This window comes from Oncorhynchus mykiss, chromosome Y, assembly GCF_013265735.2.
Source record: "Oncorhynchus mykiss isolate Arlee chromosome Y, USDA_OmykA_1.1, whole genome shotgun sequence".
NCBI lineage: Eukaryota > Metazoa > Chordata > Actinopteri > Salmoniformes > Salmonidae > Oncorhynchus > Oncorhynchus mykiss.
The window spans coordinates 28,247,597-28,275,087 of NC_048593.1; the positions used below are offsets into that span (position 1 = coordinate 28,247,597).

Here is a 27,491-nt window from a genome sequence, read left to right on the forward strand (position 1 = left end):
TATTGGGGTCAAATTTGTCTCCACTTTTGTGGATTGGGGTGATCAGTCCTTGGTTCCAAATATTGGGGAAGATGCCAGAGCTAAGTATGATGTTAGAGTTTTAGTATAGCCAATTGGAATTTGTTGTCTGTATATTTGATCATTTCATTGAGGATACCATCAACACCACAGGCCTTTTTGGGTTGGAGGGTTTTTATTTTGTCCTGTAACTCATTCAATGTAATTGGAGAATCCAGTGGGTTCTGGTAGTCTTTAATAATTGATTCTAAGATTTGTATTTGATCACGTATTTGTTTTTGATGTTTGTTCTTTGTTATAGAGCCCAAAAGATTGGCGTGATTTATCCATACATATCCGTTTTGGATAGATTCATGTTGTTTGTTTAGAGTTTTCCAATATCCCAGAAGTGGTTAGAGAATATGGATTCTACAATTACGTTGAGCTGATTTTTGACGTGCTGTTCCTTATTTTTCCATAGTGTATTTCTGTATTGTTTTAGTGATTTGCCATAGTTCCCTAAAACACTTCTGTGAGCAGGCCTTTCTAATTGACCTGGCCCGTGTATCCTGGAAGGATATTGACCTCATCCCGTCAGTAGAGGATGCCTGGTTGTTCTTTTAAAGTGCTTTCCTCACCATCTTAAATAAGTATGCCCCGTTCAAAAAATGTAGAACTAAGAACAGATATAGCCCTTGGTTCACTCCAGACCTGACTGCTCTTGACCAGTGTAAAAACACCATGTGGCGTACTGCACTAGCATCGAATAGTCCCCACGGTATGTAACTTTTCAGGGAAGTCAGGAACCAATACACACAGTCAGTTAGGAAAGCAAAGGCTAGCTTTTTCAAACAGAAATGTGCATCCGGCAGCACTAATTTCAAAAAGTTTTCGGACACTCTAAAGTCCTTGGAGAATAACAGTACCTCCTCCCAGCTGCCCACTGCACTGAGACAAGGAACCACTGTCACCACTGATAAATCCACGATAATCGAGAATTTCAACAAGCATTTCTCTACGGCTGGCCATGCTTTCCACCTGGCTACCCCAACTATGGCCAACAGCTCTGCACCCCCCACAGCATCCGACCAAGGCAAGTATAAAGGCAAGTATAAACACCATGGGACCACGCAGCCGTCATACCGCTCAGGAAGGAGACGCGTTCTAGAGATGAACATACTTTGGTGTGAAAAGTGCAAATCAATCCCAGAACAACAGCAAAGGACCTTGTGAAGATGCTGGAGGAAACAGGCACAAAAGTATCTATATCCACAGTAAAACAAGTCCTATATCAACATAACCTGAAAGGCCACTCAGCGAGAAATAAGCCACTGCTCGAAAACCGCCATAAAAAAGCCAGACTACGGTTTGCAACTGCACACGGGGACAAAGATCGTACTTTTTGGAGAAATGTCCTCTGGTCTGATGAAACAAAAATATAATTGTTTGGCCATAATGACCACCGTTATGTTTGGAGGAAAAGCAGGCTTGCAAGCTGAAGAACACCATCCTAACCGTGAAGCACGGGGTGGCAGCATCATGTTGTGGGGGTGCTTTGCTGCAGGAGGGACTGGTGCACTTCACAAAATAGATGGCATCATAAGGCAGGAACATTTTGTGGATCTATTGGATACATCTCGAAATCAGTCAGGAAGTTAAAGCTTGGTCGCAAATTGGTCTTCCAAATGGACAATGACCCCAAGCATACTTCCAAAGTTGTGGCAAAATGGCTTAAGGACAACAAAGTCAAGGTATTGGAGTGGCCATCACAAAGCCCTGACGTCAATCCTGTAGAGAATGTGTGGGCAGAACTGAAAAAGCGTGTGCAATGGTCTGATATGGGGGGGCAATATAGGGTGTGGCCAGGGTCTGCTTGGTGTGGTCTTAGTTGGTTGGTGTGTGGCTGGTGATGCTGTGGTGTGGGTGTAGGTCCTCTTGGCATGGGTTCCCTTGGTGCAGGTCCTTCGGGAGGGGGTCTTGCAGGTCTGGGAGGGTGTCTTGCTGGTCTGGGCGGGGTGTCCGTTGCTCTGTTGCTCCTGTGTGAGGTGTTGGGGCTACGGTTGAGGATGACGTCCTTCAGGTGCGTGCCGACGTCCTTCAGGGTCCTGGAAAAAGTTGGGATTGCTGCCTTGTGGAGGTGGACCTGGTCGTAAAGGCTGTTAAAGTCCAGGGTGGAGTGGTGGGCCAGGTAGACATTTAGGTTTTGAGGCACAGTCTTGCAAAATGCTTGCATTCACCCGCTGTATGGTGGCAGGGTGAAAGTATTTTTGTGGTAGCAGGGTGGAGATAAACACTTGTGTGCTGGGGTGAGTGGAAGAAGCTTTTTCAATCACTCCCAGCCTTGCTGGCTTGTCTGGTGGAGTGTCCTGCTCTCTGTCACACCTCAGCCTTCTGACCTCGTCCTTCAATGCCATGTGTGCCTCTTTAGGTTCAGTCCGTAGAGCAGCCAGCTCTCTCAGACAGCCGTCCATCGTCACATTCTGCCCTCCAGGTCTTGTTGTGCTTGTCTGTTTTGTGGGGGTTTTCTGTCTGGATTGTGTGGACTAGCTCTCTGAGCTCCAACACGTCTCTCTCCAGCTCTATGAATTCATCCCTCTCAATGATGGAGGAGCAGTGCAGTTGTGGAACCTGGGTGTGTTCAGTGCCGGGGGGGGGGGGGGGGTGTCTATCCTCGTCTGCAGGACAGTTTGAAGAGGTGTGATCAGACTCACTCAGGATGGGGAGTCATCACAGGGAGAGCTTTTCCTGCTGTGCTCGCTCTTTATCCCGTAAAGTCCTGCATGAGGATGCCCTGCACCATATCTGTCCCAGACTTGTACACGCTGACAGATGTTGTTTCAATTTCCTGAATGTCTAGTATTCTGAGTTTCCACCCTGGGCCAATACCCTCTCTGTTGGGGTAGTGTGCTCTTACAGCACTGTGCTATGCCAGGGGAGGGTCTGTGTGGGAAATGAAGTTGCTTACGTTCCCCTCTTTGTAGCAGTCAGCAAATAATGTTTCTGGATTGTCCTTGAGGAGTTTTTTTTTATACTTATTCCTGCAGTGTTATTTTTATTATACATAGGGTGCTGTATTGTAATGACCTCTGGACAGGGATAAGCCATTGGGGCTTCAAAGGTCGCTAAATTTGGGTGGGGAGAGCTGTGAAACTCTCCTGCCATTGTTGGGTTCAAGAGCTTTCACACATCTGACTTCACACCTCAGTGCTAATTGAAGGTGCTGCCAGGTCTGTTCTGTCCTAGCATTTTGGTAGCTTAGTATACTTATTTACTTAACTTTATATAACAAAATTACCTAGAGATGGTCTTTTTGGCTTCAGAAGTAGCTTCAGACTGAATATTACTCACTCAGTTCTGTGTTGGATGGTATTTCTAGGTTCCGCAGTGTTTCTTCTGCAGGTTTTGGTTTGTTAGAAGTTTTCTCTTGATAGTCCCTACTCTCATTCTCTGCCCCCCCCCCCCCCCCCCACCTGTCTCTCCCCCCTCTGTCTCTCTAATCTTTCTCTTGCTCTCATTCTCTGTCTCTACACTTTCTCTCACTCTAATCTCTCTCTTGCTCGTTCTCTGTCTCTCCTCCCTTTCTCTGCTTCTCCCCCTCTCTCTGTCTCTCTCTCATCTCTTTGTCTCCCCCTCTCTGTCTCTCCACACTCTCTCTGTCTCCCTAATCCCTCTCTTGGTCTCATTCTCTCTCCCCTTTCTCTCTCTTTCTCTCTCTCTCTCTCTCTCTCTCTTGCTCATTCTCTCTCTCTCTCTCTCTCTCTCTTGCTCATTCTCTCTCTCTCTCATCTCTATATTGCTCTCTCTGTGTCTCACCCCATCTGTCTGTCTCCAGGTAAGGACATCCTGAGAGAGACCATAAAGTTCATGTACACAGACTGGGCCGACAGGGACAACATAGACATGAGGAGGAAGACCCTGCTGGCACTGTTCACAGATCACCAGTGGGTGGCGCCAGCTGTGGCCACAGCCAAGCTGCACGCTGAGTTCCAGTCTCCTGTCTACTTCTACACCTTCCACCACCACTGCCAGACGGAGGCCCGGCCAGAGTGGGCGGACGCGGCCCACGGGGATGAGCTGCCCTACGTGTTTGGGGTCCCCATGGTGGGAGCCACAGACCTGTTCCCCTGTAACTTCTCCAAGAATGACGTCATGCTCAGTGCTGTGGTCATGACCTACTGGACCAACTTTGCCAAGACCGGGTCAGTACTGAACCTAGACAGGACCTAGACACAGCACTGAGATATCAAATTAGAAACATGCTCTATCAGATGCATACAGTACATGCTCAATTATTTTGATAATCTTTCATCTTTCTTTCCTTCCTTTTTTCCTTCCTTCCTTCTCTCTCTTGTTCTCTTTTTTTCCATCAGGGATCCCAACCTGCCTGTCCCTCAGGACACTAAGTTCATCCACACCAAGCCCAACCGCTTTGAGGAGGTCATCTGGACCAAGTTCAGCTCCAAGGACAAGCAGTACCTCCATATTGGCCTGAAGCCCCGCGTCAGGGACAACTACCGGGCCAACAAGGTGGCCTTCTGGCTGGAGCTGGTGCCTCACCTGCACTCCCTGCATGAGGATATCAACCCCATCACCACCCGGCTGCCACCTGGAGGAGGAGGTCCCCGCGTCCACCGGCCTGGCCCCCCTGGGGCACGCTCTACCCGCCACCCCGTCATCTCCACCAACCCCTCTGAACCCGAGCCAGACCCCTCCGAGCCGCCCCGCCGCAACCCGTTCCCCGACGAGATAAGGGACTACTCCACGGAGCTGAGTGTGACTGTGGCTGTGGGCGCCTCGCTGCTCTTCCTCAACGTGCTGGCCTTCGCAGCGCTCTACTACAAACGGGACAAGCGCCACGAGCTGCTGCAGAGACGCCACCGCCGCTTGTCCCCCCAGCGTGGCATGGGCACCGCCATGGGCTTGGGCATGGGAGGGGTGGGTGCCCCGTCCCACAATGACCTGGCACTGAGCCAGGAGGAGGAGCTCATGTCCCTGCAGATGAAGCAGCAGAGAGTAGAGATGGAGCATGGTATCGGCACGCCCCTCCCTTCCCGTGGTCTCCATGGCGACCTGGAGCCGCTGCGGGCGCAGGTGGGCCCGCCGGACTACACGCTGGCGCTGCGGCGGGCACCGGAGGACGTGCCGCTGATGACGGCAAACACCATCACCATGATGCCCAGCACTATCAGCGGCATGCAGCCCCTCCACCCCTTCAACACCTACCCCCCCGCCCCGGCACCCTCCACCACCCCCACCCCCGGCCACAGCAACAACGCCCTGCCACACCAACACTCCACCACCCGCGTATAGGACCAGGCATAACCTCTGGATCAGCAGAGATACAAATGAACACCACACAGACTGGTCCTCTCCTTCTTCTCTCTCTTACTGGGGTTATCCTCTCTTCTTTTTCTGTGTTGCTTTTTTCTCTTTCTCCGTGTCATTCTGTTCTCTGTCAATCTCCCCATGAGGCTGTGTTATCGCCCCCTACTGTTGGGATGCATGGCTCAGTCTGACTCAGGCTGTGGGCTGCTGGGACAAAGACTATCATTACCCAACTAACACATCTCTATCACACATCTTCCAACCTGTTCATATGTCTGTACAATCTGGGTATTTCACTCTCTTTCTCTCTCTCACTCTCTATCTTCCTCTCTCTCTCAAACAATATTACTGTTCTTCTTCTCTCTGCCTCCCACTCACTTCTCTCCATGTCTGTTCCTATAGCTCTTGATCACAACGTTCACACAATCCTCCCAGTCTCATTTTCATCCTATTTCTCTCTTGCGCAAATCACTTCTCCTCTTTGGAGTCTTTTATACAAACACATAAATGTAAATTATGTATTATTGATAAATTGTAAGGATATGAATGAAAAAGGTGAGATCCTGATATCTCGTTTTTACCAGCATTCTTGGTGCCAAGTACTGTGATAACGCTCTTCTTTCAATGGGGTCCAATGGACCACCTGGAGAGGCCCATCCTGACTTGATCTTACACAAGGAATTATCATAATCAAAAAAGTGCCAGACGTGTCATCTTTCTTTTTGATCTTTTGCAATTTATTTTTGTTTTTACTGCATTCAGTGTTGCACCTTGGCTGGGCTCTACTCAACGGGGAAAATATTAAATATGTCCATGTAAAAAATATGAGAGAATATTAAGATTTATAACTGTTTTTTTTGTCTGGGATCTTCTGCATGATTTTTATTTTCTAATTGGAGGATGGACATCAGAGTGGAAATCTAGAATTCTTCCTTTTTATTTCCAGGTTTGGCCTTGTTTTTTTTCTTGTTTTTTTTATTTTCTTAAAGTACTTTCTTTTTGTTTTTTACGTCAGCTGAACTTCGTGCACAAGAAAACTATCTTCTATTCTGTAGATACTTCAAAAAGGCTTTCAAGAGATGAATATTGACTATGATTATAACAAGGACAACAAATATGTCCTTTATTTTTTTCCTTTCTTATCACTGAGGCTGTTCCACAAGCACCTGCCGCCCTGAAAGACTGATGGAAGCCCCCTCTCTCTCTCTCCCTCGTTTTATTTCTCTCATTACTTTACCTGTGGAGTGTTGCACGGTCGACTGAAGGAAACATTGTTGGACTTTACCACTCCATCAGCTTGCAGTGTTTGTCCATGATAGACTAATACTTGTTTTTGAATGGTGAAAATGTCATACTTCACGTGGATTGCCTCAATGATAAAAACTGATAGAATTCTACACATTTTCCCGGGAATAAAGGGTTGTCTCTGAACAATTATCTTCGTTTTAAGCACTCCTCTCCTCAGTGGACTTTTAGCTACGTGCTTCAGGTTTTTGGAGACTGGGTATGACTCTGTCTTTTCAAATCCACTTCTGTTGTTCTGAGGGGAGAGGGTGCAGGGGGAGAGGGTGCAGGGGGTATGAGGGGGGCTCAGACAGACTGACTGACATACTGTAGGTCAAAGGTGAAAAGCCTTGTACGCACGTTTTAGATCTTTCAACCGCACAACTGAACACAGGGACACAATGAACTCTGGACATTCATGAAAAAAAAACTGTTACAGAACAGATGTTGAGACAATACGAAAAACCTTGACATCAAAACCAACAGCGACGATGGAGAGATGACTCTTCAGAAGAAGCCTGACATGTCTCCGATGCACTGAGGATGCGTTCTAAATCTTGAGTAGAAAAAAACATTTGATACACATTACTCACATATACACAGAAAAAAACAAACCTGGCAGGATTGAGTTCCCCATGTTTTTCCTGTTCTGTTTCCTGTCTTGTTTTGGGATGATGATGATCACACTGGGGTTAGACTGGCATCTGTCACAGGGGCCGGGACTCAGAGAAAATAACAAAACAAACACCATCGAAAACAAACTGTACATTTTTTTAAGTGTAAGAGAACAAAGTGGTATTTGTACATATTATGTTTATGGTTTGGTTTATGAGTGAACGGTGAAATCTTTCCTTTGTGACAGCAGGTGCAAGTTCAGACGGCTGATCCGTTGTTGTTGGTTGATTCTCTTTCATTTCTTAGATTTTCAAGGTCAAAGTGCAACAAGTTATGGGAACATGTAGACAGTTATTAACATACATGAATGATCTGTGAACTACATCTAAAATCCTAGCATGATTGAGTTCAACATAATAGCAGTAGGTAAGGGGATATGGCTCAGGTTTCTCTAGGGTAGAAAGGACATACTGGATGTGTGTGGGGTTTTGGATGGAGGTGGGCATTACTTGCACAATTGTCAATTGCCACATCAATCATGAAGACAGATTTTGTTTGGATTAATTTAAGATGAGCCTTCTGCATCCGTTAAGTGGCCAAAGATAAGAGCTGCATAAATAGCAGATTTAGATAGAATACAGAGAAAAAGAAAATAGGAGAGTGATCAAGAGCGAGAGACAGAAGGAAAGAAAACCGGAAGGCACTGATGGAGAGTGGTAGAGATAAAGCCATGGTTTGAAACTGTGCTCAACCCAAACCTACAGAACTAGGAAACTTGAATCTTGATGGCGGTGCTGTTGGTACTTGTTAGTGACACTCACTGTCCTGAGATATGACATACAGTATTACCCATAGCTTAGAACAGGTACAGTATGTTGTCAACTCCTTTGTACTATTTAGTCTTGTTTCAGACTCTGATGGTTGTGGTTGCTTTGCTATCCTTTACTATAATGTCTGCCATGCACACTCTCTGTTTAAGTCATTTTCTGGGAATATCAGCCCACCTGTTTGCTGTCCATTTGAGAGGCCCATGTTTCCAAAAAGGAAAAGTGAAAAAATACAGTATTTTTCTAAAAAAAAAAAAATATATATATATATATATATATATATATGACTGAAATTTGGAAACCAGGGATATGGCAGCCAACAGACTCTGGAAGCACACTCTCACCAAGTTTACACAGTGACACTAAAGTCTGACTTTGGCTCAATGTTACAAAGAAACATTACAAGGATGCAAATCTCTACTTTTCCAAGGTTCACGCTGGGTTGCCCAAAAAGGTTTGCACCTGTTTGTCTCTGTTTTCATTTAGTCTGAAATCAGCACTTACTGGAGGATTAAGACACTGTAAGGAAGCATAACGAACGGGTTTAAAGAATGAAGTTAATATTTCTATTTCATATAGAGGCTATTACAGACTGTATGTTGTGCACCTGAAATGGAGAACATTAAAAATACATTCTTAAACAAATTATCACATTTGCCTCCCTGTTATTGTCTATGAACACACAACATCTAATTATTTAAATCGATAATCTGTGAGTGGTTGCTGATCTGATTAATCATTTCCCATGTTGACATACTTTGGTTGGTGTTCTTTTGTGTGTTTTTTGTTTTGGGTGAGCATTTGGTCTATATGCACAAATATGAGATGATTTCCTGATGATGTCTTTTTCTTTTTATAGCCATAGAGCTGTTCTTTGTGTATGCGGGGTCTAAGTAGGGCAATGATGTCACGGTCTATCCAGCAGAGGGCAACAGAGTGCAGAACTGTCTCCAGGAACTGAACTCATTCTCATCTTCAATTCTCCACCTGCCAGGCCGGAAGAGCTGTATGTGCTGCCTGGTGGTGAAATACAATGTCTGCTCTGACCCCAAAGACAGGGTGAGCCAGAGAAAGGTAGAGAGAGGGGGCATGGAGGGAGGGAGGGGTACAGACAGACAGAGGGCAGAAGTGAGAAGTGATCAATACATTGTCTTGCAGCAAAGTGTACCTGTGGTCTGAATTATAACGGCACTGAGCAAGTATATTACATGAACACACAAACACTGACTTCAGTATGTTAAACCTTAGCATCAATGAGAAACCTATGGTTCAAAGACTAAAAGGGACACACTCATATATGAAAATAGAGATTTATATAAAAACACGGTTAAGACAAGTTTAATGCAAGCTGTATAAATAGAACATAATATACAATTATTGGATTTAGGACTTTATATATGATCTTCTATGATGTGTTCCATCTGTAGCTTATTCCACTGCATGCATCAGAGCTCTTTGGCAGTACTGCTAGGTAGTATGAGGAACTGGTGAGGTCAATGAGCTGTAGAACTTCCGTTTTTTTCTCTCTCACTCATTCATGTTCTCACCAACTCCACCCACAGGGAACTTACTTATCCACCAGTTTTTGTCCGGTCAGCAATCACCTTGTCTACACATTCCATACTGGTAAGCCATTCAGAGACTTCGTCCAATCACCTCATCCTCTCTCTAAACAACGGTCCAATCACAGAGGAAAGCTCCAATCAAGTGCTGTTCTGTTGACAGGCAGGTGCGTTGGTGAGCAGCAGGCGAACCTTCCCTCGTAGGAAGTTGGTGTGGACATGGAGCAGCTCAGATAAGGACGACACCTTCCTAGTCACTAAGTCACCTACTGCTGGTGCTGGAGGAAGGGGCAGGTCCTGTTCAATGGATGGGAGGAAGAACAAGGTTTAGTACACAACCCTGGGAAAAAAAGCACCACTCATCTGTTCTGTGGAAGAGGGTCTATTCCAGGTTCTTCTTGGCCTGCTACTCCATACGAAACCGTATGCAGCCAAATAGAACCCCCATTCTGTCACCTTTCCACTAACTTCCACTGCCATACCCGGCCTGCTCAATGCCATCTCAGTCACTGAACTGCAGTACCCTTAAAAGGCACAAGTTTCTGAGAAGAGTGGCGCCTCTGACAGAAAAGCAAACAAAGCGTGGCAGGTAGGCGGTGGTACACTGAGGGGAGAGGGCAGAGAGGACAAGGGAATGTCTGGCTGACTGTACCCATCACAGGCTTCTCTAGGGTAGGGGGAAGCATTCGGAATTTTGGATGAAAAGCATGCCCAAATTAAATGGCCTGCTACTCAGGCCCAGAAGATATGATATGCATATAACTGGTAGATTTGGATAGAAAACACTCTAAAGTTTCCAAAACTGTTAAAATAGTGTCTGTGAGTATAACAGAACTGATTTGGCAGGCGAACACCTGAGAAAAATCCATTCATTTTTTGGTTTTGTAGTTTTCTATTCAATGCCATTACAGTATCCATTGACTTAGGACTCAATTTGCAGTTCCTATCTCTTCCACTAGATGGCATCAGTCTTTAGAAATTGTTTCAGGCTTGTATTCTTATAAATGAGGGAGTAAGACCAGTCTGAATGAGTGGACCCTGAAGTGTCACAGAGCTTTTTCATGTGCAAGAGAGTGCATTTCTTGTTTACCTTTTATATTGATGACGTTATTGTCCGGTTGAAATATTATAGATCATTTAGGCTAAAAACAACCTGAGGATTGAATATAAACATCGTTTGACATGTTTCTATGAACTTTACGGATACAATTTGGATTTTTCGTCTGCCTGTTTTGACTGAGTTTGAGCCTGTGGATTACTGAAGAAAATGCGCAACAAAACTGAGATTTTTGGATATAAAGAGACTTTATCGAACAAAAGGAACATTTATTGAGTAAATGAATGTCTGCTGAGTGCATCCATATGAAGATCATCAAAGGTAAGAGATTCATTTTATCTCTATTTCTGAGTTTTGTAACACTTCTGCTTGGCTGGTTACTGTTTGTAATAATTTGTCAACTGGGCTATGTTCTCAAATAATCGTAAGGTATGCTTTCGCCGTAAAGCATTTTAAAAATCTGACACCGTGGTTGGATTCACAAGAAGTTAATCTTTAAACCTCTGTAAAATATGTTTTGTTTTCTGAATTTTTATAATGAGTATTTCTGTATTTGAATTTGGCGCTCTGCAATCTCACTGGATGTTGGCCAGATGGGACGCTAGCGTCCCACATAGCCTAGAGAGTAATGGCTGGAACGTGGGAGGACGTGTGTTGGATACCATTGCATTCACTCCATTCCAGGCATTGTTTTTAGATGTCCTCCCTGCACCAGCCTCCTTTGGTGCCTTTGTTCCATGACCTTTCCAAGAACACTTATCTATTCCCAATGAGGCTCTCTGCAGGGGAGGTTCAGTACAGTACAGTCGAGTATAGTACGTACAAACTGACTCACACATACGGTGTCACGCCCTGCTCTGTTTCACTTCTTTGTGCTTGTCTCCACCCCCTCCAGGTGTCACCCATCTTCACCATTATCCCCTGTGTATTTATACATGTGTTCTCTGTTTGTCTGTTGCCAGTTCACTTTGTTCGTAGAATCCCTACCAGCATTTTGTTTCCCTGCTCCCACCTGTTTCCTTGCTCCTGTTTTCTAGTTTCCCGGTTCTGACCGTTCTGCCTGCCTTGACCCTGAGCCTGCCTGTCATCCTGTACCTTTGCCCCACTACTCTGGATTACCGACCTCTGCCTGACCTGGGCCTGCGCCTGCTTGCTGTTTTGTACCTTACAACCTTTCTGGATTATTGACCCCTGCCTGCCTTGACCTGTCGTTTGCCTGTCCCTGTTTAAGGAATAAACATTTTTGTTTTTTCAACACTGTCTGCACGGGGTCATACCTTAAAACGTGATATACGGTAGAAACAGAGACACAAAACATATCTGATAAGTGGGATAGGAGTTTTTCCTGGTTAGGTCATGTGATCTGGGCCTATTGGCTTTACCATGTGATCAGACCAGGAACTCTCCTGGCCCTACATAACAAAAAGGTTCACACCACAGTCCCATCCACTGGCCATGCTGTAGACGAGACACTCACACTCCTCAGTGAGTCACCTGGATGTGGAGGCTGCGCAGCACCTGGCCCAGGCTGTGGATGTTGCTCTTGTTGTTGTCGATGAGGATCTGCACGGCAACACGGCTCACTGACTCCCTCACAGCACCCAGGGCCTGGCCGAACAGAGACATCCCCGACTGGACCTCCAAAGCCTGCTCCTCAGTCTGGGAATACACACATACACGCATTATATACATGCGTAGGCTAAAACAAAACTCACAGAATGTCATAATACATTATCATTATATAGCTAAAGATGCATGCACATTAGGGTGAATCCTGTATTAATGGGTACACTGTACAGAAATACATGTATTGGCAGTTAGAGCTCAGTGGACTCAATGGACTCCATGTAAGTTCAAATCAAATCAAATGTTAACTTTGTAAACAATAGGTGTGGCCTAACAGTGAAATGCTTACTTACGGGCCCTTCCCAGCAATGCAAAGAAAGAAAATAGAAAAGTAAAACATAATAATAATAAACGTAATAATAAAATAATATATGTTGCACAATGAATAACTTGGCAATATACAAAGGGTACCAGTACCGAGACAATGTACAGGGGTATGAGATAATTGAGTTAGATATGTACTGTGCATATAACTAGAAATAAAGTGACAGATAGTAAACAGTAGCAGCGGCGTATGTGATGAGTCAAAAAAGTTAGTGTAAAAAGGGTCAATGCAGATAGTCCGGGTAGCTATTTGGTTGACTATTTCACTAACTCTTTTGCAGTCTTATGGCTTGGGGGTAGAAGCTGTTCAGGGTCCTGTTGGTTCAAGACTTGGTGCACCAGTCCCACTTGCTGTGCAGTAGCAGAGAGAACAGTCTATAACTTGGGTGGCTTGAGTCTTTGACAATTTTTAGGGCTTTCCACAGATACCGCCTGGTATAGAGGTCCTGGATGGTAGGGAGCTCGGCACCAGGGATGTACTGAGCCGTCTGCACCACCCTCTGTAGCGCCTTGCGGTCGGTTGCCAAGCAGTTGCCATACCAAGCGGTGATGCAGCCAGTCAAGATGCTCTTAATGGTGCAGCTGTGGAACTTTTTGAGGATCTTTTTGAGGATCTATCCATGTCAAATCTTTTCAGCTTCCTGAGGGGGAAGAGGTGTTGTCGTGCCCTCTTCACCACTGTGTTGGTGTTTTTGGACCATGATAGATGTGATGTGGACACAGAGGAACTTAAAGCTCTCGACCCGCTCCGCTACAGCCCTGTCGATGTGAATGGGGGCGAGCTTGGCCCTTCATTTCCTGTAGTCCATGATCAGCTCCTTTGTCTTGCTGAGGTTGAGGGAGAGGTTCTTGTCCTGCCACTCTTCCAGGTCTCTAACCTACACCCTATAGGCTGTCTCATCATCGTCGGTGATCAGGCCTACCACCGTTATGTCATCTGCAAACTTAATGATGGTGTTGGAGTCATCCGTGGCCATGCAGGTGAACAGGGAGTACAGGAGGGGACTAAGCACACACCCTTGAGGGGTTCCCGTGTTGAGGGTCAGCGTGGCGTCTCTGTTGTTGCTTACCCTCACCACCTGGGGGCGTACCATCAGGAAGTCCATAATCCAGTTGCAGAGGGAGGTGTTCTGTCCCAGGGTCCTTAGCTTAGTAATGAGCATGGAGGGCACTATGATGTTGAACGCTGAGCTGTAGTCAATGAATAGCATTCTCACATAGGTAAAAAAAGAGGAAGGGAAGGGAAGCGCTGCTAAGGTACACAATAGTAGGTTTTGGGAGACAGAAGATGCTCTTTGGTAAAAGGGGTAAATTGGTCGTCAAAAAGAAAGGAGGACCAAGGCACTCTTCATATAATTAATTCAATGGCTTTATTTGTATGGCATGTTCAATGGAAACACATTTTAAAAACATTTGGCTGCATGGCCTTCACCAGGGAGTACTCCATTGAACATGCCATACAAATAAAGGCATTTTAATTAATTATATGAAGAGTTCCTTGGTCCTCCTTTCTTTTTGATTCTCATGTAGGTGTTCCTTTTGTCCAGGTGGGAAAGGGCAGTGTGGAATGCAATAGAGATTGCGTCATCTGTGGATCTGTTGAGGCAGTATGTGAATTGGAGTGGGTCCAGGGTGTCTGGGATGATAAGTGTTGATGTGAGCCATGATCAGCCTTTCAAAGCATTTCATGGCTACAGATGTGAGTGCTACTGGGCGATAGTCATATAGACATCTTACCAATATTGGTGCACAATTTCTACTTAAAATATCAAAGGGCACTCATCAAAAAGCACTCATTTCATGGAACAACTCAGGTATTGAACTGATAGACAGGTACTCACATCCTTTGTCTCCCAGACTACAAAGTCAACATTTGTCAGAGGAACCACAAATGTGCCTGTCACTCCACACCCTGCCTTGCAACCTCGCTGCAAGAGGGAAGGAAGGCAAGACATATTGACACAGTTAGGGTAAGATGAGACACACCGACAGATCAAACACACTAACAAAGCTGAATTGTCTCTGCACATAATACACTCTGGTAGTATCATCATCCACCTTCTAATGTGACATTTTTCAAACATTTAAAAGTAGCTCAGGTCCATGATTGTTAGACCTCAGCTCACCAGAGCGGTCTCTGTGTCGCGGGCCTCCATGATGAAGCGATCCAGGACGCGGGGGTCACAGATGGGCCTGACAGGAGAAGGGAGGCCTCGTCCTGCCCACTGGAGTACCGTCAGCAGTACCACCACCGGCCCTGGGACACACACACACACACATCATCAGGCTAATGCTAGAAATGGTGGCTGAGAGCAGTTACAGACTGGCAGCAAATCTGACAATCACATAACAGGAAGTTATGTCAACCAGTTCCAGAGAATAGAAGGTCACTAGAGCAGGTACAGTGTGAAGGTTGTACAATATTAACTGACTGTTTTGACTGTTGGACTGGGAAAACCCATTCGAGCCAATACGATGGCTTCTCTATGAGGTGGGTTATAAAATCTAATTCTGATTTACTTCTGCAGAGGATTTACACAGAAGAGACATCAACCCCCTATGACAACTAACTCCCAGGTTTCACGGATTTATTGACCAATAACTGCAGACAGGTTTGTGGCCATGCACATCATTCTAACCCTGAGAAGAACACATAAACACAATGTCAGATAAATAATCATGAGGTTATTGTGCTTGTCACTCTTACTGTAATGCATTGTTTCAGAACATAATGCTACTTTACTGTATGTCATGGATTTCTGTAGAGGTACAGTTGAAGAAGTCGGAAGTTTACATACACTTAGGTTGGAGTTATTCAAACTTGTTTTTCAACCACTATACACATATTTCTTGTTAACAAAATATAGTTTTGGCAAGTCGGCTAAGACATCTACTTTGTGCATAACACAAGTAATTTTTCCAACAATTGTTTACAGATTAAGTATAATTCAAGTATAATTCACTGTATCACAATTCCAGTGGGTCAGAAGTTACATACACTAAGTTGACTGTGCCTTTAAACAGCTTGGAAAATTCCTGAAAATTTTGTCATGGATTTAGAAGCTTCTGATAGGCTAATTGACATCATTTGAGTGAATTGGATGTGTACCTGGGAAAATCAAAAGAAATCAGCCAAGACCTCAGAATTTTTTTTCTCCAAATGCCTGAAGGTACCACGTTCATCTGTACAAACAATAGTATGCAAGTATGAACACCATGGGACTATGCAGCCGTCATACCGCTCAGGAAGGAGATACGTTCTGTCTCCTAGAGATGAACATACTTTGGTGCGAAAAGTGCAAATCAATCCCAGAACAACAGCAAAGGACCTTATGAAGATGCTAGAGGAAACAGGTAAAAAGTATCTATATCCACAGAAAATGAGTCCTATATCGACATAACCTGAAAGGCCGCTCAGCAAGGAAGACTCATAAAAAATCCAGACTATGGTTTCCAACTGCACATGGGAACAAAGATCGTACTTTTTGGAGAAATGTCCTCTGGTCTGATGAAACAAAAATAGAACTGTTTGGCTATAATGACTATCATTATGTTTGGAGGAAAAAGTAGGAGGCTTGCAAGCCGAAGAACACTATCCCAACTGTGAAGCACGGGGGTGGAAGCTTCATGTTGTGGGGGTGCTTTGCTGCAGGAGGGACTGGTGCACTTCACAAAATAAATGGCATCATGAGGATGGAAAATTATGTGGATATATTGAAGCAACATCTTAAGACATCAGTCAGGAAGTTAAAAATGGCTTAAGGACAACAAAGTCAAGGTATTGGAGTGGCCATCACAAAGCCTGAACTCAATCCTATAGAAAATTTGTGGGCAGAACTGAAAAAGCATGTGTGAGCAAGGAGGTCAACAAACCTGACTCAGTTACACCAGCTCTGTCAGGAGGAATGGGCCAAAATTCACCCAATTTATTTTGGGAAGCTTGTGGAAGGCTACTTCGAAATGTTTGACCCAAGTTAAACAATTTAAAGGCAATGCTACCAAATACTAATTGAGTGTATGTAAACTTCTGACCCACTGGGAATATGATGAAAGAAATAAAAGCTGAAATAAATAATTCTCTCTACTATTATACCTGACATTTCACATTCTTAAAATAAAGTGGTGATCCTAATGGACTGAACACAGGGAATTTTTACTAGGATTAAATGTCAGGAATTGTGAAAAACTGAGTTTAAATGTATTTGGTTAGGGTGTATGTAAACCTCCGACTTCAACTGTATATAGGCCTAGTATATGTAAATGTATGCCTTGAACCCTTGTTGGGAAATCTAGTGAAGAAATTGAGGCCAAGTGGTTTCTTTTTTGCTTTCTTATGCAAAGTTTAATTGGAAAGGTAGATTGTCCTCATTGTCCTGCAAATATTGGAGTGACTGCTGTACACACCTTTTCTATTCATATACTGTCTATACACACCATATACACACCATTATATATAATTGTATTCAGGACTCTGACATTGTTCGTTCTGATCTTGCTCTTTCTGTTATATATATATATATATATATATATATATATATATATATATATATATATATATATGTATGTATGTATGTATGTATGTATGTATGTATGTATGTATGTATATGTATGTATATATATATATATATATATATATATATATATATATATATGTGTGTATGTATGTATGTGTGTGTGCATTATTATGTAATTCTAGATATTACTGCACTGTAGGAGCTAGAAAACACAAGCATTTCTTTACACCTGCAATAACGTCTGCAAATCTGTGTAAACACCCAATAAACTGCTTACTTTACGCACCAGAGAGATCGTTGCGGGCATAGTTCTATTCCTCACCCATTGACTAGATACAGCAACTCCTTGACGTTTAAATTCTGAAAACCTGGTGGTGGATGCCAATAATCATGCCATAACGATACCATTGAAGGCACCGTAGGCACGTCCATCTGAAAATATCATCTGGAAACTTTCAAACATGCGTTTGGAACTTTGCGCACAAAAGTTAATGGATAGACCTAATCTCCTTAACATGTTTGCTTCAGTATTACCGTATATTACAAAAACAGTATTGTTATCAAATAATGGTGTGCAATATATAATTTACCTGAAATGGAAGTCATTCGCAAAATGGTGCAACATGTTTAGAAGGCGCTGCTAAACAAAGTACATGTGCAATATACTCCGTAAAAAATCACTTTCTACGCCGAATTGTCTAGTATTTAGGCATACACAATATGAAATTAGCTTGAAATAGGCTTTCTCCACTTGTGTCCTTGCCCCTTGTTCAGAGCGCAATGGAATGCCTCGTGCGCACCAGAGATGAAAGCTCGATGGTCTTTCAGGGCGCGGCTATTTTCATTCTAGGTTAACCGTGTCGTGTTTTGGCAAGCTGCCATGTACTTATTGATTTATCTTATCACACTGTATGCTGAACATACAAGTACAAGCTGTCATTCTTCAGCGGTCTGTTCTAAATGAGGAGAATGGATGGCATTGATGTACCCAGTAACCCATCCGGATTCCCACAGTGATTCGCCCATCTGATGACGTCATAAACGTTTTTGTGATCGTTTCTAGTCTTTCGTAACTGATTTAAGAATGAGGAAATGCCATATTTTACTTTGCAATGGTTGCCATATGCTTTGAATGAACATTGATTCAAATGCCTAATTGATTATTGTGCATAAATATATTTTCTCTATTGTTTTATTTGTGTGGAAAATAATTTATCACAGATAGGCCTATAGAGTCTATAAATATACAGGTAAATTGAGCCAAAGGGTTAGTTGGGCCACACCTTGTTTCTAGGACACCATCAATGGTGTAAAGTACATATGTATTTTTGTGAGGAATGTGTACTTTTACTTTACGATATATATTTTTTACAACTTTTTACTTTTATACTTTTTCCTCCATACATTTTCCCTGACACCCAAAGTACTAGTTACATTTAGGTCAGGAAAAAGGTCCAATTCACACTCTTAACAAGAGAACATCCCTGATCATCCCCACTGCCTCTGATCTGGTGGACTCACTAAACACAAATGCTTAATTTGAAATGATGTCTAAATGTTGGAGTGTGCCCAAGGCAACAAAAAAAATTGGAACATTGTGCCATCTTGGTTTGCTTAATGTAAGGAATTTGAAATAATTTGTACTTTTACCTTTGATACCTTTTACCTTTGAAAGGGTAAGTGATATTGAACAGAGATATCTATATCTGAATGTAGGCATGTGACATAGGGTGGACTTTAGCTTTCCTATTTAACTGAATTTTCACAGATCTATGTTTGCTTTCACCAATGACTGACCTTAATAATTGCTGATTGCTGAGATTTGTGGCGCTTAATATAATACATTTTTTGTATGATCCTCCTGTGATTGGAGGATCCCTAAACTACTCTCTCTTTCATTGCAGTTCACGCCCTCTGCCTCCTTTTTAACCTTTGGTGCACCTGTGTTTGCGTCAAGTACGTCCGTGACGCTGGAGTGCAAGATACAAGTTGTCGTCCAAACTACAAAGTTCTGCACTACAGAGCTCTGGTTGGAGCTAGCACATAGTGGCATCCATCCTAAAAAATAGTTTGCCCTGCGTTCAGGGTTGTCGGCTGTCATTTTTTATTTTGTAGTTCTTGCTCCAAGAGGGGTGTGCATCATCATCAGGGCAAAGTTGAAACAGAATATGGCGAGTTGGTTTGGAATGTTGTGACTGAAAGATCTTTGTAATAAAATGGTGTTGTTGATATAGTTTTGCCTGGATCATTGTATTGCTCATGATCCAATCCAAAAGGTGGCCTGTCATCCCAAACCTGTGTGTTTTATGGTGCTTTCAAGAGAACTGGGAACCCTGAAAAAATCAGGATGTCAGTGATCTTCAGGTCGGAAAGTCAGAGCTCTAGAATGAGGCCCGAGTTCCCGACTTGGAATTTTGAGTTGGATGTCCGTTAAAAACACATTTTCCCAGTCGGAGCTTGTTTTTTTTCTTCTTCGAGTTCCCAGTTGTCTTGAACGCACTGAAGTCGGAAAGATTTCCCAGTTACAAGTAACAAGTTCTTGTTGTTTTGAACGCAGCATTTCACTGGTTGAAGTGTTCCCTGTATTAAACAGAAACTGGCGTAGTCTGATAATTGAGCCATTTTAGTCACAGCCTCTCCCTGCCAGGGTGTGACGCATACATTTAAGATATACAATACATCACACCCCCATTCCATGAATTAAACTTTGACCTACCATTGCCCACTGTCCCAGGACACCATCACCAACTTACCCCAAGGTGGCTCAATTTACCCTGTCCCTATGCTTTTTGGGGGCATGGTATGTTTTCAAAACTGTTATGTTTACATGAATTCTGATTATTTCCAGGGATACCCATCCTGAAATATATGCAGATATATTTGTTAGAAATAATACTATATTTCCCTTGATGTAGTGATGCTGAATGTAAAAAAAAAAAGCTCAACATACCACACTCCCCTAATCTAGGAGTGAAAATTGTCTATAGGTGTAGCATATGTCCATTTAATGTTTGGGGGTGACCTGCAGTTGTAAAAAATACAGACCTATTCATATAGCTTTAGGGATTTTTTTAGACGCAAAAAGATTGCATGTGCCAATAAGGACAGAGGAACCAAATACGAACCACTTAGCAACTAAAAAAATGAGAAGCATCTAAAATCCTTTTGTCCGGTCAATGCTGCCAATGGGATGCATTTAAAACCCCTTCCTGGCCACTGACCTACATTCTTAGTTCGGGTCCTAAAGTGAATGAAGTTACATAGTTGTGTCAGTCTACCTGCATTTATTGACAGTAAAATGTTGCTTCAAAGTAGACAAAATACAGGTCAAGTTTTTTTACCCCCCCCCCCCCCCCCCCAAACAAAAAAAAACCCACAGAAGTAGTGGATGGCAGGTAGCCTAGTGGTTATGAGCATTGGGCCAGTAACTACAATGTAAATGTAGAAGTTTGACAGAAGCTCCCTCTAGTGTACGTATGAATAAATACATCCACACCATGTACCATTTGATCCCACAATACTAAAACCTTGCTTTTATGTCCGTCCCCATTACAGCTGTAGACAAAAAGTTTTCTAGTATGGCTACATGTCATCAGGCACACAGTCATTGTAGAAGATCTGGTAGTTCTTGTCCACGTCCAACCGTCCCTTCAGAAACGTCTCTAGGGTCTTGATAGGCACCTCCACCACAGCATTGTTGACCCTATTATTCAGACCATAGGCCCCAAACACAGGAAAGTGGTAGCGCTCTAGGTAGGGGGCATTGTGGTCGTAGTCTGGACAGCAGTAGGCCGTCCACATGTACTCTGGGATGCCCACACGGTCCTGGTTGTCTCGCCGAATCATGTTCCCGGCCGCGGTAACTCCCGTGATGACATAGGCATTGCCGTGGCAGTAGTTGTTGAGGCGTCGTCTGATACGGTCCTCATGCTGGGCCCAGGGGCCAGTGTTGAACTCTCTGATCTGAGGCACCACGTTGGACAGGGTGTAGGTGGCTGCCTTGTCGAGGGGCTCCAACTGGTGCTGGTCTGGGTTCAGTTGGCCACGCACATACTGGGGCACGTCTGTAAAGTCCTCCAGCACCGCCTGACTGTCCATGAGACGCATGTGCATCTGAGCCGACTGTGGGTAGACCTCCATATTACTGCTGGATTTACTGGAGGCCAGCTAGAAAGAGAGAGAGAGATTATCTTTAAATTATAACCTACTTTTGTGATTAGGTGAAATTAAAGAGCTCTATATTTATTGCGGTAATTCATGCTATTACTAAAGGAAGATAGAGGGTGTGTGCGAAAAACAAAGGCTCACTCATTCTCTGATCAAGACAGTGAGCTTTAGTTTTTGAATATCGTTCAAGTCCATATCTAAGGTACCATAATAGTCTCCTTCATATGAGACGGAAATTGTAGTTACAGACATGGGAATCTTCACACTGGGAAAAAAACACAGTTGTTACAATGATTAACTTCCCTTACCTTCCCTCTGTCCTCAGACCTCAACTCACCTGCGGTTCGTACATCCAGGGCTGGTCCATGCTCTTCTCCCCGTCAGACCGTTTGAAGGTGTATGCAGAGTAGAGGGGCATGTGTCTGCGGGGGTCATAGAGGGTGACGAATCGGGGGTTGTCCTCCAGGATCTGGCAGATCTTCTTCAGGTTGCTGCCCGCCAGGTAGCCCCGTGGTGGTATGCCCATGTAAATATAGTCCTTACAGTGCTCCACATGGTCAAAGTCCTCCACCACACCACACCAGGCCCAGGGCACCCACAGGAACATACTCAGAACAGCATACCAAGACTGCTGCCAAGTAGACCTCATGCTCTAAAGAAATATCCCTGTATTTAATACTGCTCTGATACCTTCACACTCCTCTGTTACTGATTCTGTAGTCTGTCAGTCTCATCAGCATTTAGCAGTCTGTCAGTGTTAGCGTTACTTTCACTAAACTTATTAATGGCTCTTTCCCATGCAAAGCAATGTTATAGGATTGGCCGGACACACCTGTAAGCCTGATGCTCCCAGTTCTAACCATTCCCACATCCAGTGGGGAAACTTATACGAGTCACATGCTCAAAAGCACTGAGAACTGTAGGCGCCTAATAAGGAGAGGCCTTTTTCATCATCAAATTAAATCAAATTGTATTAGTCAAATACACAGTTTACAGCAGGTATAAAAGGTGCATTGAAATTATTATGTGCTAGCTCCCTCAACAATGCAGTACATTAATCAATAACAATAAAAGTCAAGTAAAGTAAAAAAGAACAAGTAATAAAAGTAATAGAAGATGTGAGCGGCTATAGTTTACGAGAAAGTTCATGTAAAAATGGCTATACTGCATCCGCTCAGACACCATTCATTCAAATTCACCCATGCGCACAAACACTTAGTTTAATGACCACACAGCTCAACATGTTCTGAGCGGATGGTTGGGCTGTCTGAGCTATGGGCACATTTTGGAGGACGATTTTTAACGTGTCAATCGGAATAATCTGAGAGGTAAATTCATTATGAGGCATAAATTAGAGCCATGTCACATGGTAAGGAAAAAAAACTGTCCTAAAAGTGTGCAGGACCTTCTCTTTGGAAACAGTGGTTTTGGATTAGTTCATAGAGTAAAAGGAAAACATGCGACCTGATGCATAATGTTCCTGTACTCTAATGCTAACTATCACTAACCTGATCAGGTTATACATAATAACACAGTAATAACCATCATTAAAGCTACTATGATTGGAGAATGGGGACCATAAACCCAAAACATGTATGAAAAGATGTGTTCAATATGTTTTTCATCATTGTGACCCAAATTGTGACCCGAAGACATAATTGTGACTGGTTGAAACAGTGAAACATGACACCTGGAAGTCAGAGAACTCATTTGTTTTATTCAAAGAAGATACACTCTTTACAGCCTTTGATGGTATAGTCCATTTTACAACCACTTTCCAACTATGAGCAGATAACACCTTTCCATGAATGGTTGACACACTACACCATTGTATTTGAATGCCACTGAGCTGTTTTATAAGGGGACAGATAGCGCAAAGCCAATTGCAGTTAAAAAGAGTGCTAGAAATACAGAAAATAGAGCGACAATTACCCTACACTACAACAGAAGTCATTTGGAAGGACAATTACCCTACACTACAACAAAATTCATTTGGAAGGACAATTAGCCTACGCTACAACATAATTAATTTGGAAGGACAATTAGCCTACGCTACAACATAATTAATTTGGAAGGACAATTAGCCTACGCTACAACATAATTAATTTGGAAGGACAATTAGCCTACGCTACAACATAATTAATTTGGAAGGACAATTAGCCTACGCTACAACATAATTAATTTGGAAGGACAATTAGCCTACGCTACAACATAATTAATTTGGAAGGACAATTAGCCTACGCTACAACATAATTAATTTGGAAGGACAATTAGCCTACGCTACAACATAATTAATTTGGAAGGACAATTAGCCTACACTACAACAGAAGTCATTTGCAAAGCAGATCTTAGATAATAAAAGCATATCCAAAGCATGACCAAATGCTATGAATGTTCTGTTACAAGTACAAAACTTTTAACAAACTGCCAGTGTACATCATATTTAATCATTATAAAAACTACTAGCGCACTGAGCATACACATTTGAGATACACAGAGCACACAGAGTAGGTGGGTATGGTAGCTGCTGGGGAGCGTTTAGATGGTGTGGTGGAGGTACAGAGGGAGGGGAGAGGGGGAGATGCAGTTGTCATAGAAGAGCTGCAGGTTCTGGTCCACGTCCATCCGGGTCTTCAGGAAGTTCTCCAAGTCCTGAACAGTTATCTCGTGGACCGTGTTGCCCTCCTTGGCGTTCTTGGCCAGGGCAGCCTGGGAGGGGAAGCGAATGCGGACATCGTGGGGGGCGTTGCGGTCGTAGTCAGTGCAGCAGTAGGCAGTCCACACGTCCTCAGGGATGGCCACGCGGTCCTGGTTGTTCCGGCGAATCATGTGACCTGTAGTGGTCACCCCTGTGACAATGAAGGCGGTGCCACGGCAGTAGTTGTTGAGGCGGACACGGATACGCTCCTCGTGCTCACGCCACGGCCCAATGTTGAACTCTCTGATCTCTGGCACCACGTTGGTCAGGGTGTAAGTGGAGGCTCGGTCATGAGGGTCAGACTGGTGCTGGTCTGGGTTCAGGTGGCCACGTTCATACAGTACTACGTCAGAGTAGTCATCCAGCACTGCTTGGCTGTCCTCAAACTTCATGTGCAGGTAGCCGGTAGGGAAGGGTAGCATGTTTCCATTGCCATCAACCTCTGCCAGCTGGAGAGAGAGGGGAGAAGGATTAGCATATAAACCACACGATTGTAGACTACATAGTAACAAAGGGAAAGAAGCTATACACTGTTCAATGAAGGGCTATGATAAATCAGTTAACAGCTATAACATTTCAACTCCTGTCACTGCAAAATAGGGACTTAACATTACCATCATTTTCAGATAGAAAACACATATAACATAACATTTAAGGAGTAGACTCACAACAACAGCAAAAATGCATTTGACTGACCTGTGGCTCATACATCCAGGGGTAGTCCACGCGCCGGTCTCCCTCTGTCTTCTTGAAGGAGTAGGCTGAGTAGACAGGGATTCGTTTCTGAGGGTCGTACAGGGTCACGAAGCGTGGCTTGTCTGCATAGCGCTGACAGATCTTCTTCAGTTTGGCATCAATGATTCCCCGTGGTGGGGTTCCCATGTATAAGGAATCCTTGCATCGTTCTACATGGTTGAAGTCCTCAACCACAGTGGCCGGAGCTCTAGGTGCACTATGGAAAAGGGAGAACACCAACACCAAACAGCCCGGAGAGAATTGCATGGCTCTTTCCAGAACAACTGCAGGAGAGTGAAGTGAAAGACAAGGTGTAGAGTTAGAATTTAAACACCACAGACCAGATATGCAAAGTGAGTAAAATAATGTGACAGAGGGATCTGCTATCCAACCAATTTGTGTTGTGAGTGAATAACAAGAATAGGCGTTGGTCTGTTCCATATTGTCCAATCAGCAAAGCCTTATGTGAATTTACTGTAACTTTTACAGCTGAAAATATAAGAACATACGTGGTGAAGGAATAATAGAATATAGCAGTAGTACCCTAACATACAAGGAGGCCAGGTCACTTTAACCTCTAGCAGAGAAGCAACCCACGCACAAAGCCCAACGCAGACAAGGACACAGTAATATGTCAGCCTGAGTGACTATCCCCACTGCTACCATCAATCTAGCAATTTAGGGGGAACTTTAAGAGGAACAGCCTCAGCAAGACTTGACCAAGCATAAAGGCCATAAAGAGCTTGTTAAATCAAATCAAATAAAATTGTATTTGTCACATGCTTCATAAACAACAGGTGTAGACTAACAGTGAAACGCTTACTTACGGGCCCTTCCCAACAATGCAGAGAGAAAGAAAAATAAATATACAATGAGTAATGATAACCTGGCTATGTACACGGGGTACCAGTACCGAGTATATGTGCAGGGATATGAGGTAATTGAGGTAGATGTGTACATATAGGTTATTTGATGAGTCAAAAGAGTTAAAGCAAAAGGTTACTGACCTCCTCCCTATAGGCTGTCTCATCGTCGTCAGTAAACAGGTCCACCACCGTCGTGTCGACTGCAAACTTAATGGATGGTATTGGAGTTGTGAGCGGCCACGCAGTTGTGAGTGAACAGGGAGTACACGAGGGGACTATTTTGGGCCCCCCATTTTGAGGGTCAGCGTGGCAGATGTGTTGTTGCCTACCCTCAGCACCTGGTGGCAGCCTGTTCAGTCCCAGCTTAGTGAGCTCAGTGTTGTCTTAGCAGAGGAGGTAGTACACTCACTGGGGAGGCTATAGAGCCCCACAGTGGACACCAGTGGAGGCTCCTCAGAAAAAGAAGGGGAGGATCATCCTCAGTGAATGTCATAACAATAGTGAAACATTCAAAAAGTTAAAACTATACTCAATATATTCACGCCACCAAATAGTTTATTGAAACACATTGTTTTGCAATGAAGGTCTACAGTAGTCTCAACAGCACTCTGTAGGGTAGCACCATGGTGTAGCCAGAGGACAGCTAGTTTCCATCCTCCTCTGGGTACATCGAACTTCAAAGCAAAAGATAGGAGGCTCATGGTTGTCACCGCTTCCATAGACTTACACCGTATTATGACAACTTCGGGAGGACATCCTCGAACCTATCAGAGCTCTTGCAGCCTGAACTGACATGTTGTGCACCCAATCAAATGATCAGAGTATGAATCTAGTAATTAAAGCATAAGCTACAGATAGTTAACACTGCAGTGCATAAAATGTGGTGAGTATTTGACTCAAAGAGAGAGAAAGAGAATAATTGAACAGTTTTGAACAAATTAATTTCTTCAAAAATGAAGGAGAAGCAAGAGAGAGAGAGCTAGCTATATTTATATAGGCTGTGTGTAGCAGTTAGCAGATATGATATGAAGGTTTCACTTGGAAAGGTTTTTTCAACTGGTCACAGACAGCTGATATGTTATGTACTGAAGTCCACAACCGAAGGGAAAAGTTGAGAGGAGGAGAGTGTGTAGATGCGAGAAGGAAATATAGCTACAACAATCAAAGTGATCATGCTGTTTGTATGTGGCTACTATGAAAGTGAACTGTGTTTGCATGGGATCAGGGGTGTATTATTCCGCCGATTCTGTTGAGAAACGTTCTAAACGGAAGCAAACGGAACAAAACGGGGATAAACATGTCTGAATATGTATATACAGAAACCCTCGTTTGCAACTATTAAACTAATGATTAAAACCTAGATTAGCTAGATGCAGGCAAGAGTGTGAAAGGTGGTATTGAATGTGACGCTCACTGTCTGTCACCTTGATTACTTTGATTACTCAAATTTCACCTTGATTACTCAAATTTCTCTCGACCTGTGCACCTACATTGTAAACTTTCATTCACAGGCTAGGTTGTAGCAACCTAATGATGGCTATAGGGAAAATTTGAGTATCATGTAATAGCCTAAACCTATCGATGTGACATTGAACTGGGTGAATCGAGTATGAATTACAGTCATCCAATATGCTGTAATAAAAATAAGGCCATCCTCATGAAATAAAATCTTAAACAGCACCGACCGCCACTGGTGGACATGTCATAATACACATAAAACCTAGCGGTCAAACGCTGAAATAGTTCCAATCGTTTTTTTCCCGTAAAATTGTTCCCATAGGGGATTTTAGAACCACTTCAATCAAGGCCTGTGTTTCATGTTGACTTTCCCTGGTGTGACATTTTGTTAACCATGTAAATCTCTCTCGGACAAAGATATCTTTTATCAAGATAT

The 27,491-nt window shown here is 43.5% G+C and overlaps 4 protein-coding genes across 4 annotated transcripts in view; 1 reads left to right on the forward strand and 3 right to left on the reverse strand.

Moving 5' to 3' along the window:
• LOC110509402 (neuroligin-2) overlaps positions 1 to 8,696 on the forward strand; it is an 88,947-nt gene extending 80,251 nt beyond the window's left edge. The window contains exons 8-9 of the mRNA XM_036967505.1: positions 3,830 to 4,196; positions 4,368 to 8,696. Of these exons, the coding sequence (XP_036823400.1) occupies positions 3,830 to 4,196; positions 4,368 to 5,307 (1,307 nt within the window). The 3' untranslated portion in view covers positions 5,308 to 8,696. The remainder of the gene's footprint in view (positions 1 to 3,829; positions 4,197 to 4,367) is intronic.
• Positions 8,697 to 9,212: 516 nt separating this feature from the next.
• Positions 9,213 to 17,951, reverse strand: LOC110509923 (erythropoietin-like). The gene is made up of 5 exons (XM_021591142.2): positions 17,722 to 17,951; positions 14,744 to 14,874; positions 14,459 to 14,545; positions 12,162 to 12,326; positions 9,213 to 9,907 (listed from the first exon to the last, which is right to left on the reverse strand). The coding sequence occupies exons 1-5, from the start codon at positions 17,735 to 17,737 to the stop codon at positions 9,752 to 9,754; spliced, it is 555 nt and encodes a 184-aa protein (XP_021446817.1). The 5' UTR covers positions 17,738 to 17,951; the 3' UTR covers positions 9,213 to 9,751.
• Positions 17,952 to 20,510: 2,559 nt separating this feature from the next.
• Positions 20,511 to 22,228, reverse strand: LOC110509372 (endonuclease domain-containing 1 protein-like). The gene is made up of 2 exons (XM_036968010.1): positions 21,636 to 22,228; positions 20,511 to 21,298 (listed from the first exon to the last, which is right to left on the reverse strand). Exons 1-2 carry the CDS (start codon positions 21,945 to 21,947, stop codon positions 20,714 to 20,716), a joined length of 897 nt encoding a protein of 298 aa, XP_036823905.1. The 5' UTR covers positions 21,948 to 22,228; the 3' UTR covers positions 20,511 to 20,713.
• Positions 22,229 to 22,995: 767 nt separating this feature from the next.
• LOC110509924 (endonuclease domain-containing 1 protein-like) lies at positions 22,996 to 25,906 on the reverse strand. Its single transcript, XM_036967811.1, has 3 exons — positions 25,739 to 25,906; positions 24,693 to 25,015; positions 22,996 to 24,445 (listed from the first exon to the last, which is right to left on the reverse strand). Exons 2-3 carry the CDS (start codon positions 24,996 to 24,998, stop codon positions 23,837 to 23,839), a joined length of 915 nt encoding a protein of 304 aa, XP_036823706.1. The 5' UTR covers positions 24,999 to 25,015; positions 25,739 to 25,906; the 3' UTR covers positions 22,996 to 23,836.
• Between the last annotated feature and the right edge of the window lie 1,585 nt (positions 25,907 to 27,491).

Coding starts and splice junctions, on each gene's coding strand:
- LOC110509923 (XM_021591142.2), bottom strand. Junction 14,546..14,743: donor GCGACACAGAGACCGCTCTG/GTGAGCTGAGGT, acceptor TCCCTCTTGCAG/CGAGGTTGCAAGGCAGGGTG. Junction 9,908..12,161: donor TGCGCAGCCTCCACATCCAG/GTGACTCACTGA, acceptor TCCATTGAACAG/GACCTGCCCCTTCCTCCAGC.
- LOC110509372 (XM_036968010.1), bottom strand. CDS start 21,947: ATGAGGTCTACTTGGCAGCAGTCTTGGTATGCTGTTCTGAGTATGTTC. Junction 21,299..21,635: donor CCTGGATGTACGAACCGCAG/GTGAGTTGAGGT, acceptor CTCTCTTTCTAG/CTGGCCTCCAGTAAATCCAG.
- LOC110509924 (XM_036967811.1), bottom strand. CDS start 24,998: ATGCAATTCTCTCCGGGCTGTTTGGTGTTGGTGTTCTCCCTTTTCCAT. Junction 24,446..24,692: donor CCTGGATGTATGAGCCACAG/GTCAGTCAAATG, acceptor CTCTCTCTCCAG/CTGGCAGAGGTTGATGGCAA.